Source organism: Ascaphus truei, chromosome 2 (genome assembly GCF_040206685.1).
Source record: "Ascaphus truei isolate aAscTru1 chromosome 2, aAscTru1.hap1, whole genome shotgun sequence".
Classification (NCBI taxonomy): Eukaryota; Metazoa; Chordata; class Amphibia; order Anura; family Ascaphidae; genus Ascaphus; species Ascaphus truei.
Genome location: NC_134484.1, coordinates 391,129,279 through 391,150,329, shown reverse-complemented (window position 1 = coordinate 391,150,329; position 21,051 = coordinate 391,129,279). Strand labels below are relative to the sequence as shown.

Below are 21,051 nucleotides of genomic sequence, written 5' to 3'. Positions count from 1 at the left end.
AGAGACACAATCCGCTTAGGTAGGTACCTACAGTAGAAGGGATTTAATGCTTCCTGCACAATCTACATAAATGAGATTACACAGATCTAGTCTAATAAGATAAGATAACATCCAGACAGTACCAAGAATATTCGTCTACAAATAATAATAGTGCTTGCTCGTCAAACCGAAGTTCTAAATGTGTAATCCCTAGAGCAGCAGAGGTGGCACCCATTTTCTTGGCTGTCCCATTAACCTCGACCAGCAAAACGAAGATTATGTGTATTGAAAAACAGGACCGGCTGCCAGGGGAGGGGTGTCCTCCACCCTCCCACCCCCTCCCCCCACCTTCTCCCTCTTTCCCCTCTTCCCCTCTTCCCAATTCTTTTTCTATCTACTCTAGATCTCTGGCACATGCTGTGACCCTAGAAGCCCGTTCCCTCTCTGAGGGAATGCCTCCAATGGTCTCTTTCCAATGTAAAAAAACCTCTTTGTATTAGGTTATGTTTGTACTGCAATGTCTGTAAAATATACTAATGCCTATTAAAAATGTTTTGAAAAAAAAACAAAAAAAAACCCAGGCTGCACACACATGGAGGCTATCTGATCCAGTGAGAGATACTGAATTGCTGAGGGAGAACTACTGCTAAGGTCTGTCTTCACTATTCTATTTTGATTAACTGTTTGCTGTACTGTTACGCTGGAATCTAAACAGCCCTTGTTGGGAAAAGGGCCAAGCCCCGCTCAGGACTTATTTTCTGTTTTACATGCTGAAAAGAAGCTGTTTTGTTTTTGTGTGCCATATTTTAAGGCTCAATAAATAAGCCTTTGCAAGAAACCCACGTGTGGTTGCATGTACCCTGCAACATATGGTTTTAGAAGTGGGATGTTGAGAGGCCCCTGCAGTTGAAGGGCCACAAAAAAAAAAAAATTAAGAATTTTTAAAAGAGTTTCTGTGCACCCAGGCCCAACTATAGGCAGAGAGAGATGAAAGACTATTGCAGCAGCAAACCCAGCTCCTAATCCAGCAGCAGGCAGCGCAGGATGAGCGGATGATCAGGTTGCTGACCCAATCCCAGGGGTCTGCCAGTCCAGAACTTGCAAACAACCCCCCGGTCCTCCTGAGGAAAATGGCTCCGAACGAGGATCCAGAGGCTTTTCTACTGACGTTTGAAAGGGTTGCCGAAGCCCAGGGCTGATCTTCAGATCGCTGGGCAACCGCTTTGGCCCCGCTCCTCACAGGAGAAGCTCAGGCCGCATATCAGGGCCTCGCAGCGGATCAGGCAATTGACTACAAACAAGTAAAAGCCGCCATACTGGATAGCTTAGGTCTGACCCCAGAGACCTACCGGCAACAGTTCCGGAACCTGAAGTACACCTCTAAGATGAGACCCCGGGTCCTAGCTCAGCGGTTATTGGACTTGTGTACTCGCTGGATACAACCCAAGCAACACACTAAGGAGACTATTCTTGAACAAGTTGTTTTGGAACAATTCCTACAAGTAATAACTCTTTCCGCATGCTCTTGGGTAAAAAACCATGCTGTTGATACCCTAGCTTTGGCTGTCCGACTCGTTGAGAACTTCCTTGGGGCCGAGGATCAGGCGAGTGTCCTGACCCGACGGATCCAACTTCACCGGCACTTGCGGACACCCAAAGAGGGAGATTGAACCAATGGGGAAACTACGGCCCCTCCATACACAACTGCCAAGTGCCACGAAAGGAGCAGTCCTTCTAGCAAGGTAGAGACCCAAACGCCGGTCACCACCGAGACCCTCATCCACTTCCTGATGTTGGCTCGTCACCAAATGAGATGAACTTCAGAGGACGTCGCCCACAGGACCCATCGGGTGCCTGGTCTCCAGTATCCGGTCCAGCTGATTGGTATCCGCGGCACCCTCCTGCGAGGGAACCCTCTCCATGTTATGCCTGCGGAGAACAAGGCCACCGGCATGTGGACTGTCCTCAGATGGATTGTTCCTTCAACAGGACAGTCGCCTCGGCCTTTCCCAGAGAAAGTTGCAAGCCCTGCCTACTTCCAGCCCAGATTGGGGGTAAAACCGTCCAGGCCCTTGTAGATTCAGGCTCTGGAAAAACACTGGTCTTCTATGAACTGTTACTGCCTGACATGCTTTCCTTTGACTCCCCATGAAGTATAGAGTGTACACACGGCAATGTAAAATGGTATCCGACGGCCAAAATCCTGCTACAGGTAAAAGGTCAGGAGGCCAGGATCGAAGTAGGAGTCGCTCCTTGGCTCCCTGCCCCTGTTTTGCTCGGCCGTGACTGGCCTTTCTTTTCAAACCTAATGGCTCCAGTCTCTCAGGAGGAGCCTCATTCTCTGGCACAGGAGAAACCTGGTAAACTGTTTCCCTTCTCGGCAGAGACAGTAGACCCAGTAGACACCGGGTTTCACAGACTCGGAGGCAAAGCCGCTGTGACAAACAGGACTGGTTGCAGAAATCTGGGACTCACGTGGCCATACTAATAGGCATAAGTCACAAGTAATGACTGGGCATGGCCAGAAGGAGAGAGCGATAGGCCCTGGGGATTTACCAGAGCTATGTCTCCCTGATTTTCGCCAGAGGCAGATGGAAGACCCAGTCCTGGCCAAACAATATGATAAAGTGGTAAAAATTGATGACCAGATATTGAATGCACAAGGGGTAATGGTGTTCCCTCATTTTGAATTGTCGCATGATATCCTGTATAGGGTGAACAAGCAGACACAAACAGGGGACGTCACCAGACAAATATTGGCTCCCAAGGCGTTTGATAAAACGGTCTTCACCCTAGCCCATACTGTCCCTTGGGGTGGTCACCTTGGTAGAGATAAAACCTTGGACCGTATTTCGTTTCGCTTCTGTTGGCCAAGGATGCATATTGATATTGCTAAGTTATGTGCGGCATGTCCTGAATGCCAGCTAACTAGTCCGAAGGGACAAAAAGCAGCCCCCTAGGTTCCTCTACCCTTGCTGTCAGTTCCCTTTGAGAGGATTGGTGTAGACTTGGTAGGGCCTCTGGAGCCTTGTGCGAAAGGACACAGGTTTATTCTCGTAATAGTCGACTATGCAACAAGGTATCCTGAGGCGTTCCCCCTGAAAACAGCAACGGCGAAGCAAGTAGCCAACAAATTGTTGGAGCTGTTCTCACGGGTTTGACTCCCCCAGGTTATGTTGACAGACCAAGGTAAAATATTTATGGCTAAACTGATGCAGGATGTCTTAAAATTACTAGAGGTCAAGTTTGTTCGGACATCGGTCTACCATCCACAGACTGACGGATTGGTGGAAAGATTTAATCGAACTCTAAAAGGTATGCTTAGAAAATTTGTAGATGCAGAGAAGAGAGCCTGTGATGAACTTCTCCCTTTTCTGCTGTTTGCAGTGCGGGACGTTCCCCAGGCCTCCATGGGATTCTCTCCATTTGAATTACTGTATGGCCGCCAACCCCGGGTTATCCTAGACCTCCTAAAGGAGTCCTGGGAGGAACAGCAGTCCCCTTCTAAGAATACCCTGCAATATGTATTAGACCTTAGGAAGCGCCTAGATGTGGTCGGCCATTTTGCTAGGGAGAATCTTAGATCAGCCCAGGACAGTCAGGAGAGACATTACAATCAAAATGCTCGCATGAAAGTGTTTCACCCGGGAGACCAGGTGATGTTATTGTTACCCAGTTGTGAGAGCAAACTCCTAGCCAAATGGCAGGGCCCATTTGAAGTACTCCACCGCATGGGTGATGTGGATTACGAGATCGCTCAACCAGGGTCCAGGGAGGGTAAACAAATTTACCATGTGAACTTGCTGAAACCCTGGAAGGTGCAGCGGTCTCTATTCATCCACCCGGTGGAGGAGGAAACGGACCTGGGTCCTCAGCCCCCACGGGGGAACATCTTTGGTGACGAAAAAATCCCAATGGGTAGACAATTGTCCACTGAACAAAAAAGGAACATGTTAGAAATAATTACACAATTCAATGATTTTTTTTCTGATTTACCAGGGCAAACTAATTTAGTTTCACATGTGATAGAGACAACACCTGGGGTAAAAGTACGTTCTCGTCCTTACATGTTGCCTGAGAGCCGTAAGCCTGGTAGAGAAGGAGGTACAAGAAATGTTACACAGGCGTGAATGAGGAATCATGCAGTGAGTGGTGTAGTCCACTAGTTATGGTCCCTAAACCAGATGGGAAGGTAAGATTTTGAGTGGACCTCCGAAAGGTCAATGCGGTATCCAAGTTTCACGCATATCCGATGCCAAGGGTGGATGAGTTAATTGACGCCCTTGGTAACGCGGAATATATATCCACGCTGGACTTAACAAAATGATACTGGCAAATACCTTTATAGGAAAATTCCAAGTGCAAAACAACCTTTGCCACTCCCATGGGTTTATACCAGTTTGTGACAATGCCATTTGGAATGCATGGTGCCCCAGCCACATTTCAGAGATTCATGGATAAAGTGCGGAGACCTCATAAGGCTATGCCGCAGCCTACCTAGATGACATTGTCATTTATAGTAAACACTGGCGGGCCCATCTAAATAGGCTGAAAGCGGTCCTCAAGTCTCTAAGAGCCAACCCTAAGAAATGTGCCTTGGGTAAGGCGGAACCCAAGTACTTAGGGTATGCAGTGGGAGGTGGAAAAGTAAGGCCACTAGCCGACAAGGTAGCTGCCCTGAAAAAAGTTACGACCCCCCCAAACAAAAACGCAGGTACGCTCCCTGTTGGGGTTAGCAGGATACTATCGGAGGTTCATCCCCAACTACTCGGAAGTTGCAGCCCCACTAACAGACCTCACAAAAAAGTGTGCCCCTACACAAGTGGTATGGTCAAGGGAATGCCAGAGAAACTTTGAGGAGGTAAAAAGGTACTTAGGGTATGCAGTGGGAGGTGGAAAAGTAAGGCCACTAGCCGACAAGGTAGCTGCCCTGAAAAAAGTTACGACCCCCCCAAACAAAAACGCAGGTACGCTCCCTGTTGGGGTTAGCAGGATACTATCGGAGGTTCATCCCCAACTACTCGGAAGTTGCAGCCCCATTAACAGACCTCACAAAATAGTGTGCCCCTACACAAATGGTATGGTCAAGGGAATGCCAGATAAACTTTGAGAAGGTAAAAAGGTGGGTCCCGTCAGAGGGTCCCGTCCTTAGAAGCCCAGACTTTGATAAGCCTTTTATTGTGCAAACAGATGCCTCAGAGAAAGGGCTAGGGGCAGTGTTCTCACAACAGATTGAGGGAGTTGAATATCCGATCCTTTTTCTGAGTAGGAAATTGTTCCCAAGGGAAAAAAACTACTCAGTAATTGAGAAGAAGTTCCTCGCAGTAAAGTGGGCAATTGAGGCCTCTAGGCGTTACATGGCGGGAGTCCATTTTACTTTGGTACAGACCATGCTCCATTGCTAGGTTGACAAGGTGGTATATGGCCCTCCAACCCTTCTCATTTGAGATTCAGCACAGGCCTAGAAAAGAAAATGCAAATGATTTCTTCTCTAGAGACGGGGTGGATGGTCGGGCTTCAGCCGTGTGTGGCCCCAGCCACACACTAACAAGGGAGGAATGTGACAGGGTGAATGAACGTCACCAGCCCTGTGCCTGGCAGACCTATGTTTAGGTCTGCAGTGCAGCAGTGACAAGGTTAATATTCAGCTGGGAATCTCTTGTCAATTAGTATGGTCCCAGCTGCCTCATCAAAGAGCTTTAAAAACCCCAGGCCCACACACATGGAGGCTGTCTGATCCAGTGAGAGATACTGAATTGCTGAGGGAGAACTACTGCTAAGGTCTGTCTTCACTATACTATTTTGGTGAACTGTTTGCTGTACTGTTACGCTGGATTCTAAACAGCACTTGTTGGGAAAAGGGTCAAGCCCTGCTCAGGACTTATTTTCTGTTTAATGTGCTGAAAAGAACCTGTTTTGTTTTTTTATGCAATATTTTAAGGCTCAAAAAATAAGCATTTGCAAGAAACCCACGTGTGGTTGCATGTACCCTACAACATCAGTCAAATGAGGTTGCCCATGTTCTCTTCATCTTTTATTTTATGTCACCTTGCCTCAATAACTCATAGCCCTCAGTACATAGTATTACTTTGTACTTAAAGTGCTTTCAAGGTTTACAAATACAATCAACAAAATAGATCTCCCTTAGAGGTATGCTGTAAGAAGACAGTGTGCTTTGCAACACATCAGCTGGTTTCATTCACACTACTAGAACTGGTGTTCTGAATAACAGAGAGGGTTCAACTTCTTGTCCTGTTGAGTCTGACACCATACCCAATTTCTAGGGTGCCGTAGACTTGTAAACCCAATAACACTTTGTGTGCTGTGAAAAACAAGTATTTTAATTCATTATGTATCTTGCAGATGGCACTGTTAATAGTTTTGTCCCTGTTCTGTTTACCACAGCCATTTGTTTGCATATCTGTCATGTAGCACCAAAATTAGTGCATATACCTGCAGCATATGTATTATAGGTAGCCTCGCCCGACTTCCTTTAAAAGTAGATTACTTTCACTTTCTGCTTGACAGTTTAATGTTCTTTGTAGAGCACCAGAGACATAACATAAAACACAGACAAAGCTCAGTGCACATCCAGAAAAACTTATATACGGTACAGTGCCTAAATATACATGTATAAATAACTAATAAATAAAATGGTCTTTTAGTTTAACATTTTGGCCAAATTGTTGTAAGCCCTTGAGCCAAACTTCACGGCAGACCACGTTCAAGGGTCCCTACACTAATATAAATTCTTAATAACCTGTGCATTGCCAGGAAGAATGATTTATAATAAATCTGTCAATATGAGTTGCAAAAGTTCTAAGTCTGATTGAAGCTTTTATTAACCTGTACATTACCAGGAAAAGCACTCTGTAATAGATTTGTCACAATCACACTGCATGCAGGCAAGTTCCCCTGATAGTTGGAGATGCCATGGAGTGAGCTTTTAACCATTTAAATGTGGGAGGGAGTGAGCTTCAATTGGATAGGAGGTTGCCACCCTCCAAAACAGCCAAGACTAGCTGCACAAGAATTATAAAACATACAGAACACCTACAAGCTCAAATTGAACCCCCAAAATACCCACAACATATATATAAGCATATAAGTTTCACAGAGCCATGCTCAGTAGCACTCCTCTGTGAAACTTATATGCTTATATATATGTTGTGGGTATTTTGGGGGTTCAATTTGAGCTTGTAGGTGCTCTGTATGTCTTTGTAGAGCACACCTGAGATACCTATGAGATACGCTAATAGCTAGATTAGCTACATGTGTGAGAAGTGAGCAGCTCAAAGGCACAATGTGACAAGATTACTCCCTATCAACTGATTTATCTCACACTGCTAGAGCTGTGGCCTAGAAAAGCAGTGTTTGTGGGTACTAGTACTTTGGGTCTAACACCATTCTACTCATTAGTTTGGTGCCTTCGGCTTATTATGAACTCTAGATAGGAGCCTATGCACTAAGCAGTGATAAGCCACTTATCGCCAAAAAGCCTACTGCTATTCAGTAAGTAGCAATAAATCGGTGACAAGAGACTTTTTCGGCAAATATTTTATTGCTTTAAAAAAAAACGCCAAACGCGCGGCGATAAGCCACTTTTCGGCACTAATTGCAAATTTTTCAAACTCCCTCAATTCTGTTGAGAATTCCTCTCCAAATCGTCCCGCCACAAAAAGTTGGTAGGAAGGTGGTGAGAAGCTGCCGAGAAGCGTTCAGACGGCAGTTAGAAAACAAATGCATTTTTCCTGCATCGGATTGATGCCGGGAGACTCTGTAGCTGATACCCATTAATATCACCACAGGAGAACCCTGTCATCAATCCCATGCATGAAAAATGCATTTACAGGCAACTTCATTACCTTAGCTGCTAACCTCTAAGGCAATGAAGGGGTTAACCACCAGTGCCATTATTATTGTGGGTAGTCGGGGTGGGTGAAGGTGGTATTTGGCACTTGGTGGGTGTTTAGGTTTTGCAGGGGGCTTCCAGGATGACTTAACGCCTCCCATTACCCACCCGGTAGACCGAAACAACCATCCTTGGGGCTACTACTCTCGTCACCCACCCCCGCTACCCACAATAAAAAAACATTAACAGTCCTATTACCCACCTCATAGGCCACCAATAACCATTATAATATTTAATAAACACCAATACACAAAACACCCACCCTCTGTTCCCCACATAAAACCATTTTTTTTTTTATACACAGGATTAATACCAAAGGCTGGCGGAGGTCCCCGAGTCATCCCCACTGTGTCCGGGGATCCTCGGCAAGTCCCCACTGGCCTGCGGTACCATTCGTGTTGTAAAAATAAAATAAAGATGGCCTACATTTCAATAAAGTCACCTTTCCCCCCCAAATACGTACAGTAATATGATGTACTACTATGCTACTCAAAGGGTACAGGGTGGGTATAGTGGGTCTGGGGTGGGTGGTTAGGCCTCCCAGGTGGGTAGCGGGGCAGGGCGGGTTAACCCCTTAATTACTATAGCTGTTATTAACCGCTTAGGTGATTAAGGGGTTAGGGTCCGTTAGATTGTATTTTTGAATGTATTTCTGGCAACGGAGGACATGGCCCTGCAGTTTGCTGACGAGGACACCCTTCAAAATGGCAGGGATAAATAGAACGGTTTTAATTTACTTTATTTATGTTGCCTTGCTAATGTTTTGTTTAATAATGGGCAAAAGATCTATTATCTATATCTGGATAATAGTTATTTTACAAATTACTGTACAACAATTGTGTTTGGAGGGCGGGTGTATTTTTTGAAATGTAGGCCATCTTTATTTTTATTTTTTTACAACATGAATGGTACCACAGGCCAGCGGGGACCCACAGGGAGCACCCTAGGACCCCCGAACACCCGCTGGGACCCCCGTCGGCCTATGTTATCAATTGTGTGTTATAATAAATAAATAATGGTTTTATGTGGGGGCACAGGGGGTGGGTTGTGCATTGGTGCTTACAATTTATTGTAATATACATTTTAATACTAGTGTAGATGAGCAGGGGCGTCTCCATTGCAGAAGCTTGTTGATTTGAGGTCCGGGGACCCCCTGATTCCCGAGATACAGGCCCCATTAGGGGGTGCCGGTATCTCCTATGCATGTAAATTTCCTGCGTCATGTGACCAGGACATTTACATGCATTGGAGATACTGAAACCCCATAACGGGGCCTGCATCTCTGGAAACAGGGGTCCCTGGACCTGAAACCAACATGGTTCTGCTATGGAGACCCCCTGCTTATCTACACTAGTAATACAATTTAAATGTAATTTTTTTATTTCGGTCGAGATTTGCGCAGGGAGAGGCAGCTCTCTCTGCAGCAGAATCAACTCGCCAGGTAAGCATTTTTCGGAAGGCAGATCAGCTCATTGCCGGCTACTCGCCATTTGTTCAAATGTTGCTATCACTGTATTCGGTAACTTTCTGCATACCATGATAGCAGCGCTGTCAAAAATGGTGATTTAAATTTGATGCCGATTTTTTTTATGACTGCTTAGTGCATAGGCCCCATACTTTGTATGGAAATCCTTTTAGAAAGTTTGGGACAGAACTCATTTAAATATGCCCCATCATAGCCATTAGCATTCAGCACACGCATGTCTCCCTAATTTATTTGGCGGGAGCTTTGAGGGGATATATATACCTTTCTCAAGCTCTCCCTTTGTGTGTTCCTTTTTAACAAACCAGAAACGGATTGTCAAATATTCGTCGGGAATGGATTGTTCTTTACTTCTGAAAGAATAAAAAATCTTATTTCTCTTTTGGAGATGTGGAGATCTGAGCGTGATGAGACCATTAAAATGCTCAAACAAATATTGTGTATTGAACTTACAAGTGTACTAAAGAGACCAACATTAGAACACAAGTTCGTTGTACAAGTAGATGCCTCAGAGTTTTGGATAGGTGTCGTCTTAACCAAGAGATTGATGGTTAGGAGCATCCATGAGCCAAAATGTATTTACAAGACAAACGAGATGCACTGTTCTTGAAAAGGAATGCTTAGCTATTTATTGTCTACTAGAGTCTCTTATTTTCTACTTACAGAATATAATTTTATCCTAGTGACAGATCACCACCCATTGACCTGGTTATATCAAATGAAGGATAAAAGTGCCAGGATTAAAAGGTGCTTCTTCTCTTTATAACCATTACATTTTACTGTTCACCATTGCCCAAGAAGTCGGCAGTCTAATGTAGGCTATCTAGATATGGGTAAATCTAATGCCGTGAAGACAACTAAAAGGATGGAGTTTGGTAGTCTTTCGCGTTAGTAATATTTATGGATGTTCGCTTTGTATTTTGATGTTTCAGTGCCTACAGTATGTATATGTATGATGCATAAAAAGCACTTTATTAGGGGGCCCTGGAACTTCTATCCGCCTATGAGGAAATTGCATTAATACTTATCCACTAAGCTCTGTAAGGTTAACTCCATGTACAGTAAGTTAACATCATGTTACAAGTAACGCTGTATTCACTAAGGACCATAAAATACCATTAAGCCATATGTTCCCCAGTAAAGAGAATAGCATTAACTATAATGGACGTTAGTGAGATGCAAAGGAGGCGTTATTATATATTTTCTATTGAATGAAGACCCCAAAGGTAAACATGAGGACATAACATTATGTTATTTTAGTCATAGCTAAACTTGCCACTACTCCCATCCAGACCACGAAATAGGGCTTTTGCAGTGTTTGATAGGTACTGTATAACAGCAGTGCTAGGCATGATTTAAATAACATAGCACTATCTACTAGTGTTATTTCCTTTTCATCTCCTCTCTCAACTCCAGCAAAAGTCTCAGTAGGAGAAACACCAAGACTTTCAGAACATCAACTTAATGGAAGATAAATAATGCAATATTAACCTATATTAATGTGATGGTAACACTATTCTGATGAAATCTAGTACTAACATTGTTTTTGCATATTGTGTTGATGGCGTCAAGTCAAGGAACATGACATCTGTTCCTGTTTTAGATCATTTTATGTTATGTTCCCTGATTTAACAGACTTTAGTGCATTTAGTGCATCTATACAATATAATATGGTTGCCTTATCAGACTATAAATAAAGTAAGGTTATAAAAATTATGATTTTTTTTGTTTATTTGGTGTATTGATTACAATTGTTTTATTTTTGTTCACAATTGGTCCAATCAATAAAGCCAAGATAGTATATGCAATTGTTATTTATGGTACAAGTTATATGAACATTTTTATTTATAATGTGATCGTTTTTTTAATAGTAGGTAGCTTAGTAGTGGTTACATGAAGTTGCATCGTCATTTAGAAGTAACAAGTAAATTAAAGTGTAGGATTCAAATATGTGTTATTGTGACATTTGTGTTCTGATATTTTCAGGAAGTGAATGTACCCAGGATGAAAGCACAGCTGCTGTCATATTTACTGTTCACATGGATAACTACCTTGGTGGAAGGCCTGTGCAATATAGAGAAATGCAGGGACATGAGTCCACAACTTTTGTTGGATATTTTAAAGGGGGAATTAAGTACCAGGTATACTGAACCACATCATTTCTATGTATTTCTAAATGTATTCCTCTCTCTATATGACAATATATAAGTGCATTGCATACAGTATTTGGGAACACCATGAAATAAAACCCATTAATAAACACTAACAAATCTTTTTAGATCAATGACTAACATCTGTCTGATACATGTCATGTATTAAGTTTGGAAAATGTATGCGAAAACTGTACAAAAAAATGAAAGAAAGTTTAGGATGCTTACTAAAAGGCAATTATTTTATAACACCCTTTTGAAAGGAGCTAGCAGAAGGTAATATTATCCGTCTTACACCATCAGCTGAGAAAATCTTATAATAGCTGCGGTGTCATAAAACAATCTTTGAATAACGTGCCACATTTTAGGAATCCAAATGTGAAACAATGAGGTCATTAGAAAAAACCTTTCTTTCATTAGAAAGAACCTTCTGAGAACAGCAACAGAAACTGAGAGATTTTTAAATTAATAGTTTTTTCTTTAAAAAAAAAAAAAAAAAAAACTATTTGTAAATATTACTACCCCAATACTGCCATTATACTTGTATTTATACATTAAAAGAGAAAAACGAGTGAAGCACACTATACTGTAGTTTCAAAATCAATCAAGTAAATTGGTCTGGGAATTCCGTTTACGCGATCCTACCTGTGTTACCATCACGGACAGTCCGACTCTTCTGATCCTTACGTGCGCTCTCTATTGCTTCCTGAATTGTAAGTTGCTTATGTTACACCTTGTTTTTAATAGATTAACTTTGATACTTACAGATGCAGCGGCCGTTATTGGAACACTTCACGCGTTATATACCTCGGAATACCCATGTCATGGCGCGGGATTTCTTCCAACTGTACTGCCTTAAGACGCGAGTCTGGCAAGTGCATAAAATGGCATTTTAGTGTTCTGGTTTTTAAACACCTGAAATTGACACAGTATCACAGTACTGTACATATTACAATTCATTAATTTCATTGCATTGAATTGCACACAATCCATGAAATTCAAACAAAGCAACCACGATAAACACGTATGCCTGGGCGATTGGCCTCATTAATGCCGCATGGAGTACAGCAGCGCACACAAAAACGGCTCCGTGATTTGTTCGAATAATGGACGCTGCATCTGTACCTCTGGTGCGCTTGTCTCGTTTTTCTCTTTTCGACATGAGATTCGTTTGGATTGTGTGTTCGGGTAAGTGGAGCACCCTGAGAAATAGAGCTGCAAAGAGGTTTACAATTAGAATTCTATTTGACAAATACACAAGAAGCAGCCACTGTTGCGCAGAGGGACTGATTCCATCATTTGGGTCTATAACTGTTTAATTAGAATATAAGTGGACAAATAAAACAGATATAAATAACAAAATAAATTATTTTAGGCTGGTGGTGTTGACTCCGGCTTCAAGCACGTGGTTACAAATGACCTCACTGCAAGAAGACTTCTACACATCAAAGGAAGAAGAGTTGTCAGGGCTACAGAAGTCCCCCTTAACTGGTCCAGCTTCAACAGTGGAGACTGCTTCATCATTGATCTTGGATCTGTAAGTAAGCCAGGAGATATAAAACCGAGAGCAAACATATTATAGTAATAAATATTTTGCATGTGTTATTGTTTTTGTTTTGTTTTCCTTTGAAGCCATCAGCTTTCATGGAATTACTGGTGTTCTTATGTTTTGTGACTCCAATTTTGTTATATTAAATACAGGTATGTTTACATTTATATAGTGATATGCAAGAAAATTATACAACAAATAGAAACCTTTACAAATTGTTGGTATTTTCTAAGAACCCAATCTAATTAAGCTTCCAATCTGGAAGATTGCTTTTCATGTACAGTACAGTGGTATGTATGGTTAGAGCCTGTTATTTGAAATCTGGCATACAATTAAAATGATTGAAAACAAAGAAATATTATAGAAGGATAGATTATCTTTCCCCCCCACAAAAATAAATAACCGGAATATATGACATAAATGTGTATGACTACCCACTCCAAAATATGTAATCCTTTCATTGACAAGGGCCAGGGACCTTTCTTTTACAAGTCATTAGCGCATTCACCGCTCTGTGGGAGTAGTGAAAGTGAACTCCCTTAGAAAGTGATGGAAAATGCCATGGCGTCCACTGGGTGTTTATGTCATAGAGGGCACGCATGTGGTTAATACATGTTGGGGCTGGAACTAAGTGTGTGCCGGGGGGTGCTGTCAAGAAAGAGAGGCTCAAATCTACAAATCTGACGACTGTAAAAGAGAGGTGCCATTGGGTACACATGGAGTTGATGAGAACTCTGCCAAGCTTGAAGTACTGGAGCTAAATGATTCTGAGCCAGACACAAATCATTGTGCAAGTGACATGCAACACGTGGACGTACTCGTTGTTAAGCGAGTGAAACAGGAGGTAGCAAAATACCGACCTTCAAGCCCAGAAGACCCGGTAATTACCCCAAAGGAAAAAACAAAGTGACTGGTTGGAGTGAAAAAGGTTCTTGGGAAAAGATGTCTCACCAAGGAGACCCAAGTCCATGGATCCAGCCAGAGGAGGAACACAGAAAAAGCTGGAGGAAAGGTTGAAACCCTCGTTCAACTGGAAGTCGAGGAAAAAGAAGAGAGATGGATGTCAGGCATCTCTGACAAAGAGGCTGGTGCATGGGAATGATGCACAGGCCGCTCCACAGGACAATATTGTGCTGGGGAGGGGGATATGTGATAGAATCACTCACAATCACTTAGATTTTAATCTCTTCAGGGCAGGGATTTCCTTTCCTGTTGTCTGATTTTGCTGCATTTTGCTGCATTTATTGTATTATAATTCATTGTACTGTATTATTTGTGAAGCGCTGAGTACTTTTGGCGCTATATAAATAAAGACATACAATAAAATACAATCTCTATGTGCTGGAGAACTGCAGCTAGTGTGCTTTCCAGCCTACAGACAGTTAATCTCCTCTGGAAAGCTAGCAGCGCCTGCAGCTAATCATACTGGTCTCCTGAATGAACAGGAATTTAAAAGGCAGACAGAGAGCTGCTACAGATTGAGATTGTTTTCCTCAGAGAGAGAGAGACTTTTCCTCAACCAGGAGACAGGTTGTTTTGGCTACCTGTTCCAGAACCTACATTGGGATGTCAAGAGGTTGTGGGGACTGCACAGAAGGATGTGCCTGGGACAAGGCTTGGACTTTTCCCTCCATTTCCTAGTCAGGAAAAAAATGTTAGCCAGCACGTAAAACTACCTGCAATGACTATTTTGTATATTGTAGTTGTTAAGGGGTTTAGCTCTCCAATTTTGTTTGCTTAAATAAGAAAAACTAAAAACTGCACACTAATTGCTCTAAACCAGTGATATGTTAAAATACTATTCTAATTGCAACTAATCTAGAATATAAAAAGTGCACTTTTAAGTGGTTTAAGGGAATATAAAATAAATATTCCAAATGGTGAAAACAAAAAAACAAAAAAAGGTCTGACGAAGTAGAATAATCTACGAAACGCGTAAGATTGTTAATTACGGACAATCTCTCCTAAAAAGATATTCACTGCGTTCCTGACCCCGTTTCAAATATTTAGCGGGACTTTACTATCGTGCGGCGGACTGCAGTGACGTCACCATCTCGTTACTTGATTTCGATAGCATGGAGGTCCTCGGCTCCCTGGCGGGTTAAGCCAGGTTATTCGCGGTGTTGGAGGCTTTGTTCCAGTGTGCTCCGTGTAACCGTGTGGGGATTGTGTTAAAGACTTCTTGCAACAAAGAATCATTGGATACTTTCTGCTACAGACGAGAGCAGTGTCAGGACCGCACTTCCGGGCCTCCTCACTCACCTGCCCCCACGTCCTGCCACAACGGTCCACACGGTCGCATCTTCCGCTGCTCCCCTGGCTCGCACTCCATCTGCACACTGTCCCGCCTTCCGGGAGCACACAGTGGGTTCCGTCTACATGTACACCTCAGCACGTCACGCGCCAAGCTCGTGTACGCGCTTGCACAATTTAAAGGGACTAATGCCTGCACTAATCTCAGGTGGGCTACACCTGAGCCATATCCTGCCTTGGCCAATCACCGTTCCACGTATTCCACTCCTTCTCTCTTCCCTCTCATTGGCCCTCTCCGGTATTTAGGTTCACTCTGCCCTCTGGTTGTTGCTGAGCATAGACCTTTCTATGCACCGTGCCCATTTGCAGCCTGAGTACCTGTTCCTGTCGGTTTCCATACCTCTGTTCTGACCCTTCTTATGCCTGACCTGTCTCTTCTTGTTCCCCTGGACCACGGCTTGTTTAACGGACTTCTATGCTCTCTACTCCATGATGACAGCTTGCAGACCTCGACCATTCTACACTCTATACTCCACGACCACGGCTTTTGGACCTCGACCATTCTACGCTCTCTACTCCATGACCACGGCTTACGGACCTCGACCATTCTACACACTCCAACACTCTCCTACACTCTACTCTCTATCTTTTCCTGTATTTTAGCACTTTGCGGTTTGCACCCTGGCAGGACGCTATAGTGCCCCTATACCTTTGTGGCAAGCTTGAATCATGTTTTGATCAAAAGTTGCAACCAAATTTCTCTTCTGTTACACAGACTTAGGTTCTAAATGTAAACATATCACTAGTTATTTTAGGCCAAACACATATGCGTGGCATTACATTTCTGCAAATGCGTGTATATCAAATTGGAACCTTGTAGAAATGCATATGCGTGTCATCATATTTCTGCGCACTCGTGTCATTATGTACTGTAACCTTGTTCAGAATTAAATTACTGTACAGTAAGATACAGTGCATCTCTTCACGGAGTCACTACATATCTGCTGTACAGCTGTTAGTGTATCTAAATAGTAAAAACAACTTTTATTTTCTAGATTTATATAGTATACTGTACATACTACTGTAAGTTTATTTCAGGACTAAAACAAACTTCATTTCAAGATTTATATACAATATATGGTAGTTCACATATTTATATATATTTAAATGCCTTTACAACTTTATATAACAGTATGTACAGTATAGTGCTACTGTATGTGTATCTAAAAAGTCAATACACCTTATTTGCAATATGTTTATACTGTATACAGTACTGTATGTCAACTAGATATTTATTTACAGTATATTTAAATGCCTTAAGTACTTTACATATAACAACTTATTGTGTGAGATAAAGTTCTCATACTAGATCCCTTTCATTGCACTCAAAGTAGTTTTAGAATTATTTAAACATGATGAATTCATCAGAATTAATAATTCTTTTGGACAGAATGTTCCAATACACCTTGTATGTACCACTGACTGGAAAAATAATGTGTACTATGAAAATAATAAAGTTTTATTTCAATAAAGACTACTTAATTACTTAGGTGCATAGGGAGAATGAAGGTTTACATGTAAAGGTTTTTCTCAGTTAACCTTTTGTACTTTATGGAGTACAACTGTGTGTCTAAACAGTAAAAACATGAACACACCAAAAATTATATTTAAATGATGACAATTTTTATTTGTACATGATAATAAAGGAAAAAATAATAATATAAAAATACAACGTCGCCTCTTCTTCAAATTTACAATCTTGTCTCTTTCTTCTTCGCAATGGCTGGTGCTACTTGGACATCTGGGTTTGTAAAGAAAGAGACAATATACATTATACAATCCAGATTTTTGGGGGGTTTGGGGAGAAAGGGCATGATCGGGAACAGTACATTATGACTACATTGTGCCTACACGTGAAAACACTATTGTACCATGACGCCTGTACGTCCATTATTATACAGTATCTATTGGTTTTTTGGGGGGTTGGGGGAGACTAAGCATGCATGGCATGGGGTACAGCACTTTACATTAGGACCAGAGGTTTACATTAGGTTTTGGGAGGTTTGGGGGGAAGGGACATGACATGCATGGATTTGAGCACTTTGTCTTGCAGTATTGCTGGGAGAGTTTCCTGCACCAAGGAGGGGGGGGGGATTTCCTGCACGTTGTCTTTGCCCAGCTCCAAACATGCAAAAAAGTAAATAAGCATTAAAAAATTAAATAATTTAAAACAATCAACTGTTTTTTTTAGATTGTAAACATTGGCTGCGCATCTTTAGTTGTAAATAAATTTATAATGTGTAGTCGTCAAACAAGTCGATGGACCGCCCTTGTATGCCTCAAAAGGCCATTGATGCTGTCTCTCATGGTTCTCGCAAGAAGACCAGATGACCACCACATCTGATCTTGTATTTCTCCCAGATACTCTGGGACAGGTCATTCAGCATGATGTCTGGGAGCTGTACAATCCTGGGTGCTGGTGTGTTTCTGGCAGCGGGTGGGGGTAGATGGTCTGGAAGGATGCTTTCCTCTTGTCGTGGCTTAGCTCTTACCAGGGCTGTCATCGCCTCCAACAGAAGTGTATACGTGTATCCTGGAGACAGACAGGGTGAGTGTGGGGGGTCCCGTGGTGTGCTTGGTATTGGCAACGCGATTGTCAAATCCAGGGATTGAGAGGGTGTATGGGGGGGGGGTGCGGTTCCTCCATGGGAGAATAAGGTGCCACCCTCCTGGTCCTGCATCAGACATACAGGGTCAGGGACTCCAAGCAAAGAATAGAGCTTCGCGATATTGCTCTCAATCTTATCCAGACGAACACCCATGCACCTATCCGTATTCTCCATGGTCTCCAAAAAACGATCCATCTTGGCCTCCATTCTGTCCCTGTATTGCTCTGTTGAGTAGTCAGTGATTTCGAGACCACTAAAAACATCCAGCATGCGGAAGACCAAGCTGGATCTGGTGCAAGGAGTGCTGGTGTCATCCAGATGAACATTGCATAGCTGTGTGCTGGAGGAGGTGAGCTGGAGGCTTTGGGACGAACATTGGTGCGTTGTGTGATGGATGAGGTGAGCTGGGAGCTCCTGAACGAACAATCGGTGTGGCTGGGTGCTGGAGGAGGTGAGCTGGGGGTCTCCGGACAAGCATCAGTGGACAAAGGGTCAAAGCGAGCACGGATGTTTGGGAATCGTTGGCGGTGGGTGATGGCAGTGAAAAGTCAGGGACTTCTGATTCGGCTTTGGTGGGTGCAGGGGCACTTCTGGGGCCCGAATAAACAACTTGATACTTGCAGATTTGGGCCATTTTCTTCTTCACATACAAAGGGCCAGGGTTCTTTGCCATGGGAGCCTTCAGAACCTGTTCTTTAGGCACCTTTGGCTTTGGCTATGGCTTGGAAACAGCTTCCGACATTTGCTTTCTCGTGTTCAGCACAGCAGAAGAAAGCAGGTTCCTGTGTCCGTAGAATCGGGGTTGATCCAGGGAAGCAGATGGAAGTATCTGGACAAGAGCTCATTCAGATAGAGATCAACGTGTGGGAGACTATGCACTTTGTGTCACCTTTTATGCAATGTGTCCCTGTCGGAATTGTTTTGCGGCCGTGGTCATGAGCTGCAGGTGTTAAAAGTGGGCATATACTTAACCTGTCGAGCGAGGTCCATTACATTATAAATACACCATCACTTATGTTGATTCAATGCACATTGAATATACATTGAATATACATTCCTCTGTGCTTGATTTATTTTCTAAGCAGCGATGCAGAGGAAAGTTATTTCAAAGGATCCCAAGATGAGAATACAGGAATTGTACAAGAGAGGACACAGATTTTTACAGATCAAACACTGTTACTTACTTTGGGCCTCGATTTAGCACAAACCTATCATGCCCATTGGCAGACAAAACGTGTAAAGCGGAGTCCCCCAGTCACAACAGAGCAAGTATTTTTGTTTTCTTTCTTCTATAACTGTATTACTTGTATAAGCTTCTTGTATGTCAAAAGGCCTTTTTTTTGTTTACTTGTTTTCTTTGCAATTCTTTTAGAGCCAAAAAAATGACTGTACTAATGTTAGAAGTATAATTTTAAATATATGTCATGTATTTGTTTTTAATTATTTTTGGGCCTAACAAATTCTTCTCTTTTCCTTTAAACTGTGGGACGGCAAAGGATCTGGGGGATGAAATCAGCGAGGCTAATGATGAGTGCTGTGCAGCAAACGTCAAGGTTGTTCTAGAAAACAGTCATAATATCACATCATCTGACACCAGCATCAAGGTGATGAGACGCCAATTGGGATGGACATATGGACATGTCAAGTAATTGTCTTACTGTAATAAAGTACAGTATAATGCAATAGTATGCAGAGTGACAGAACAGTGTTGATACTGTAATTACTGTGCCGTAGTTACTGTAGGACAGTATAGGTAAAGTGTTGTACGCTACTGTATTTTAGGTAAAAGTGTGGTTTTACTGTATCTGTCAAATTCATCCTTGTCATTACAGAGCATATTGTATGGTAAGGGAGGTAAACAAGATAAAAATTGTGGACCAAGAACGGGCATGTAGCAAAAGTGGTGAGACTTTTCAGGATGTCATCTTTTCTGATGAGACAAATGTAGCTCTTGAGAGATTTGCCACTTTTGCATTCCACAAAAAAGGACGCCTATCTCTGAAGCCGTGGCCCAAGCACCCACTGAAGATGCATGTGTGGGGTGCGATATCTAGACATGGACCAGGATACACTCATATTTGATGGTAAAATAATGCACAAAGTCATATGCTGTAGCCTTATGCACTGTACTACTGTAGTGTATTTTGTACCCTAATGTTCAGTTTTTTCATAATTTTTTCTTCTCTTGTTCCAGGAATCATGGATAAAGTATTTTTCCAAGAGCAAATTGTCACCCGTATTGTTAAAACATTAGTAGGCATGACTTCCCATCTGGTGGTCACTGTTCTTCAAGGACAATGACCCTAAACATACCGCCTCTCTTAACTATATTCTTGCGAGCGCGATCAACTGGGTTAAGCCACCGGAGTAAGTGCTCCAGTGTACAGAACTGTTGCTCATTGTTTTCAACTGTTTTTATCTGTTCAACTTATTCACCATTTTTTCCCCACCCATTTCAGATCACCAGATTTGAACCTTATAGAACTGTTTTGGCATGCGCTGAAGGATCATATAAGAAAGGTTGTTAAACTGTCCAACAAGGAGGAATTAGTAAAAGGAATAAAGACTTTCTGGAACGACATACTGTCTGCACAAAAATGCAACAACTACCTTAACATTATTAGAAGCATTTTGCCCGGGTTTTTAGAGCAAACGGGTTCAGTAAGTATAGTACAGGTAAGTATGGTACTGACAATAACCTGTTTATATGTTAGCCTCATATTAAAGGTAATTGATCGTTAACCATTTTATGTCTGCGCTTACTCTCCACTTTGTATATATTATATACAGTTTGTACAGTATTTTTATTAGACATGTGTGTATTACCTATTATTTAAAAAAAATCATTACAGTTTACAGGTACGGTAAGTTAGAGTTTATTCATTTTGTGTGGTTGTCAATAGTGTTAAGCAGTCAAATCCTTCATTGCACTAATCCTGCAGCCATTTATTTTTGTTTCACAGGAGAGACAGCCCTACTGGAAGGGGGGGGGGATGTCAAAGATTATTGTCCTGTGTGCATACAGTAACAACAGTCTATAGTTTGACCTAATCCCC

General features: G+C 42.4%; 1 protein-coding gene across 1 annotated transcript in view; it reads left to right on the top strand.

Annotated features, from left to right (window-relative positions):
- LOC142487623 (scinderin-like) overlaps positions 1-21,051 on the top strand; it is a 162,029-nt gene that overhangs the window by 21,729 nt on the left and 119,249 nt on the right. The window contains exons 2-3 of the mRNA XM_075587232.1: positions 11,361-11,515; positions 12,900-13,061. Coding sequence (XP_075443347.1) covers positions 11,361-11,515; positions 12,900-13,061 — 317 coding nt within the window. The remainder of the gene's footprint in view (positions 1-11,360; positions 11,516-12,899; positions 13,062-21,051) is intronic.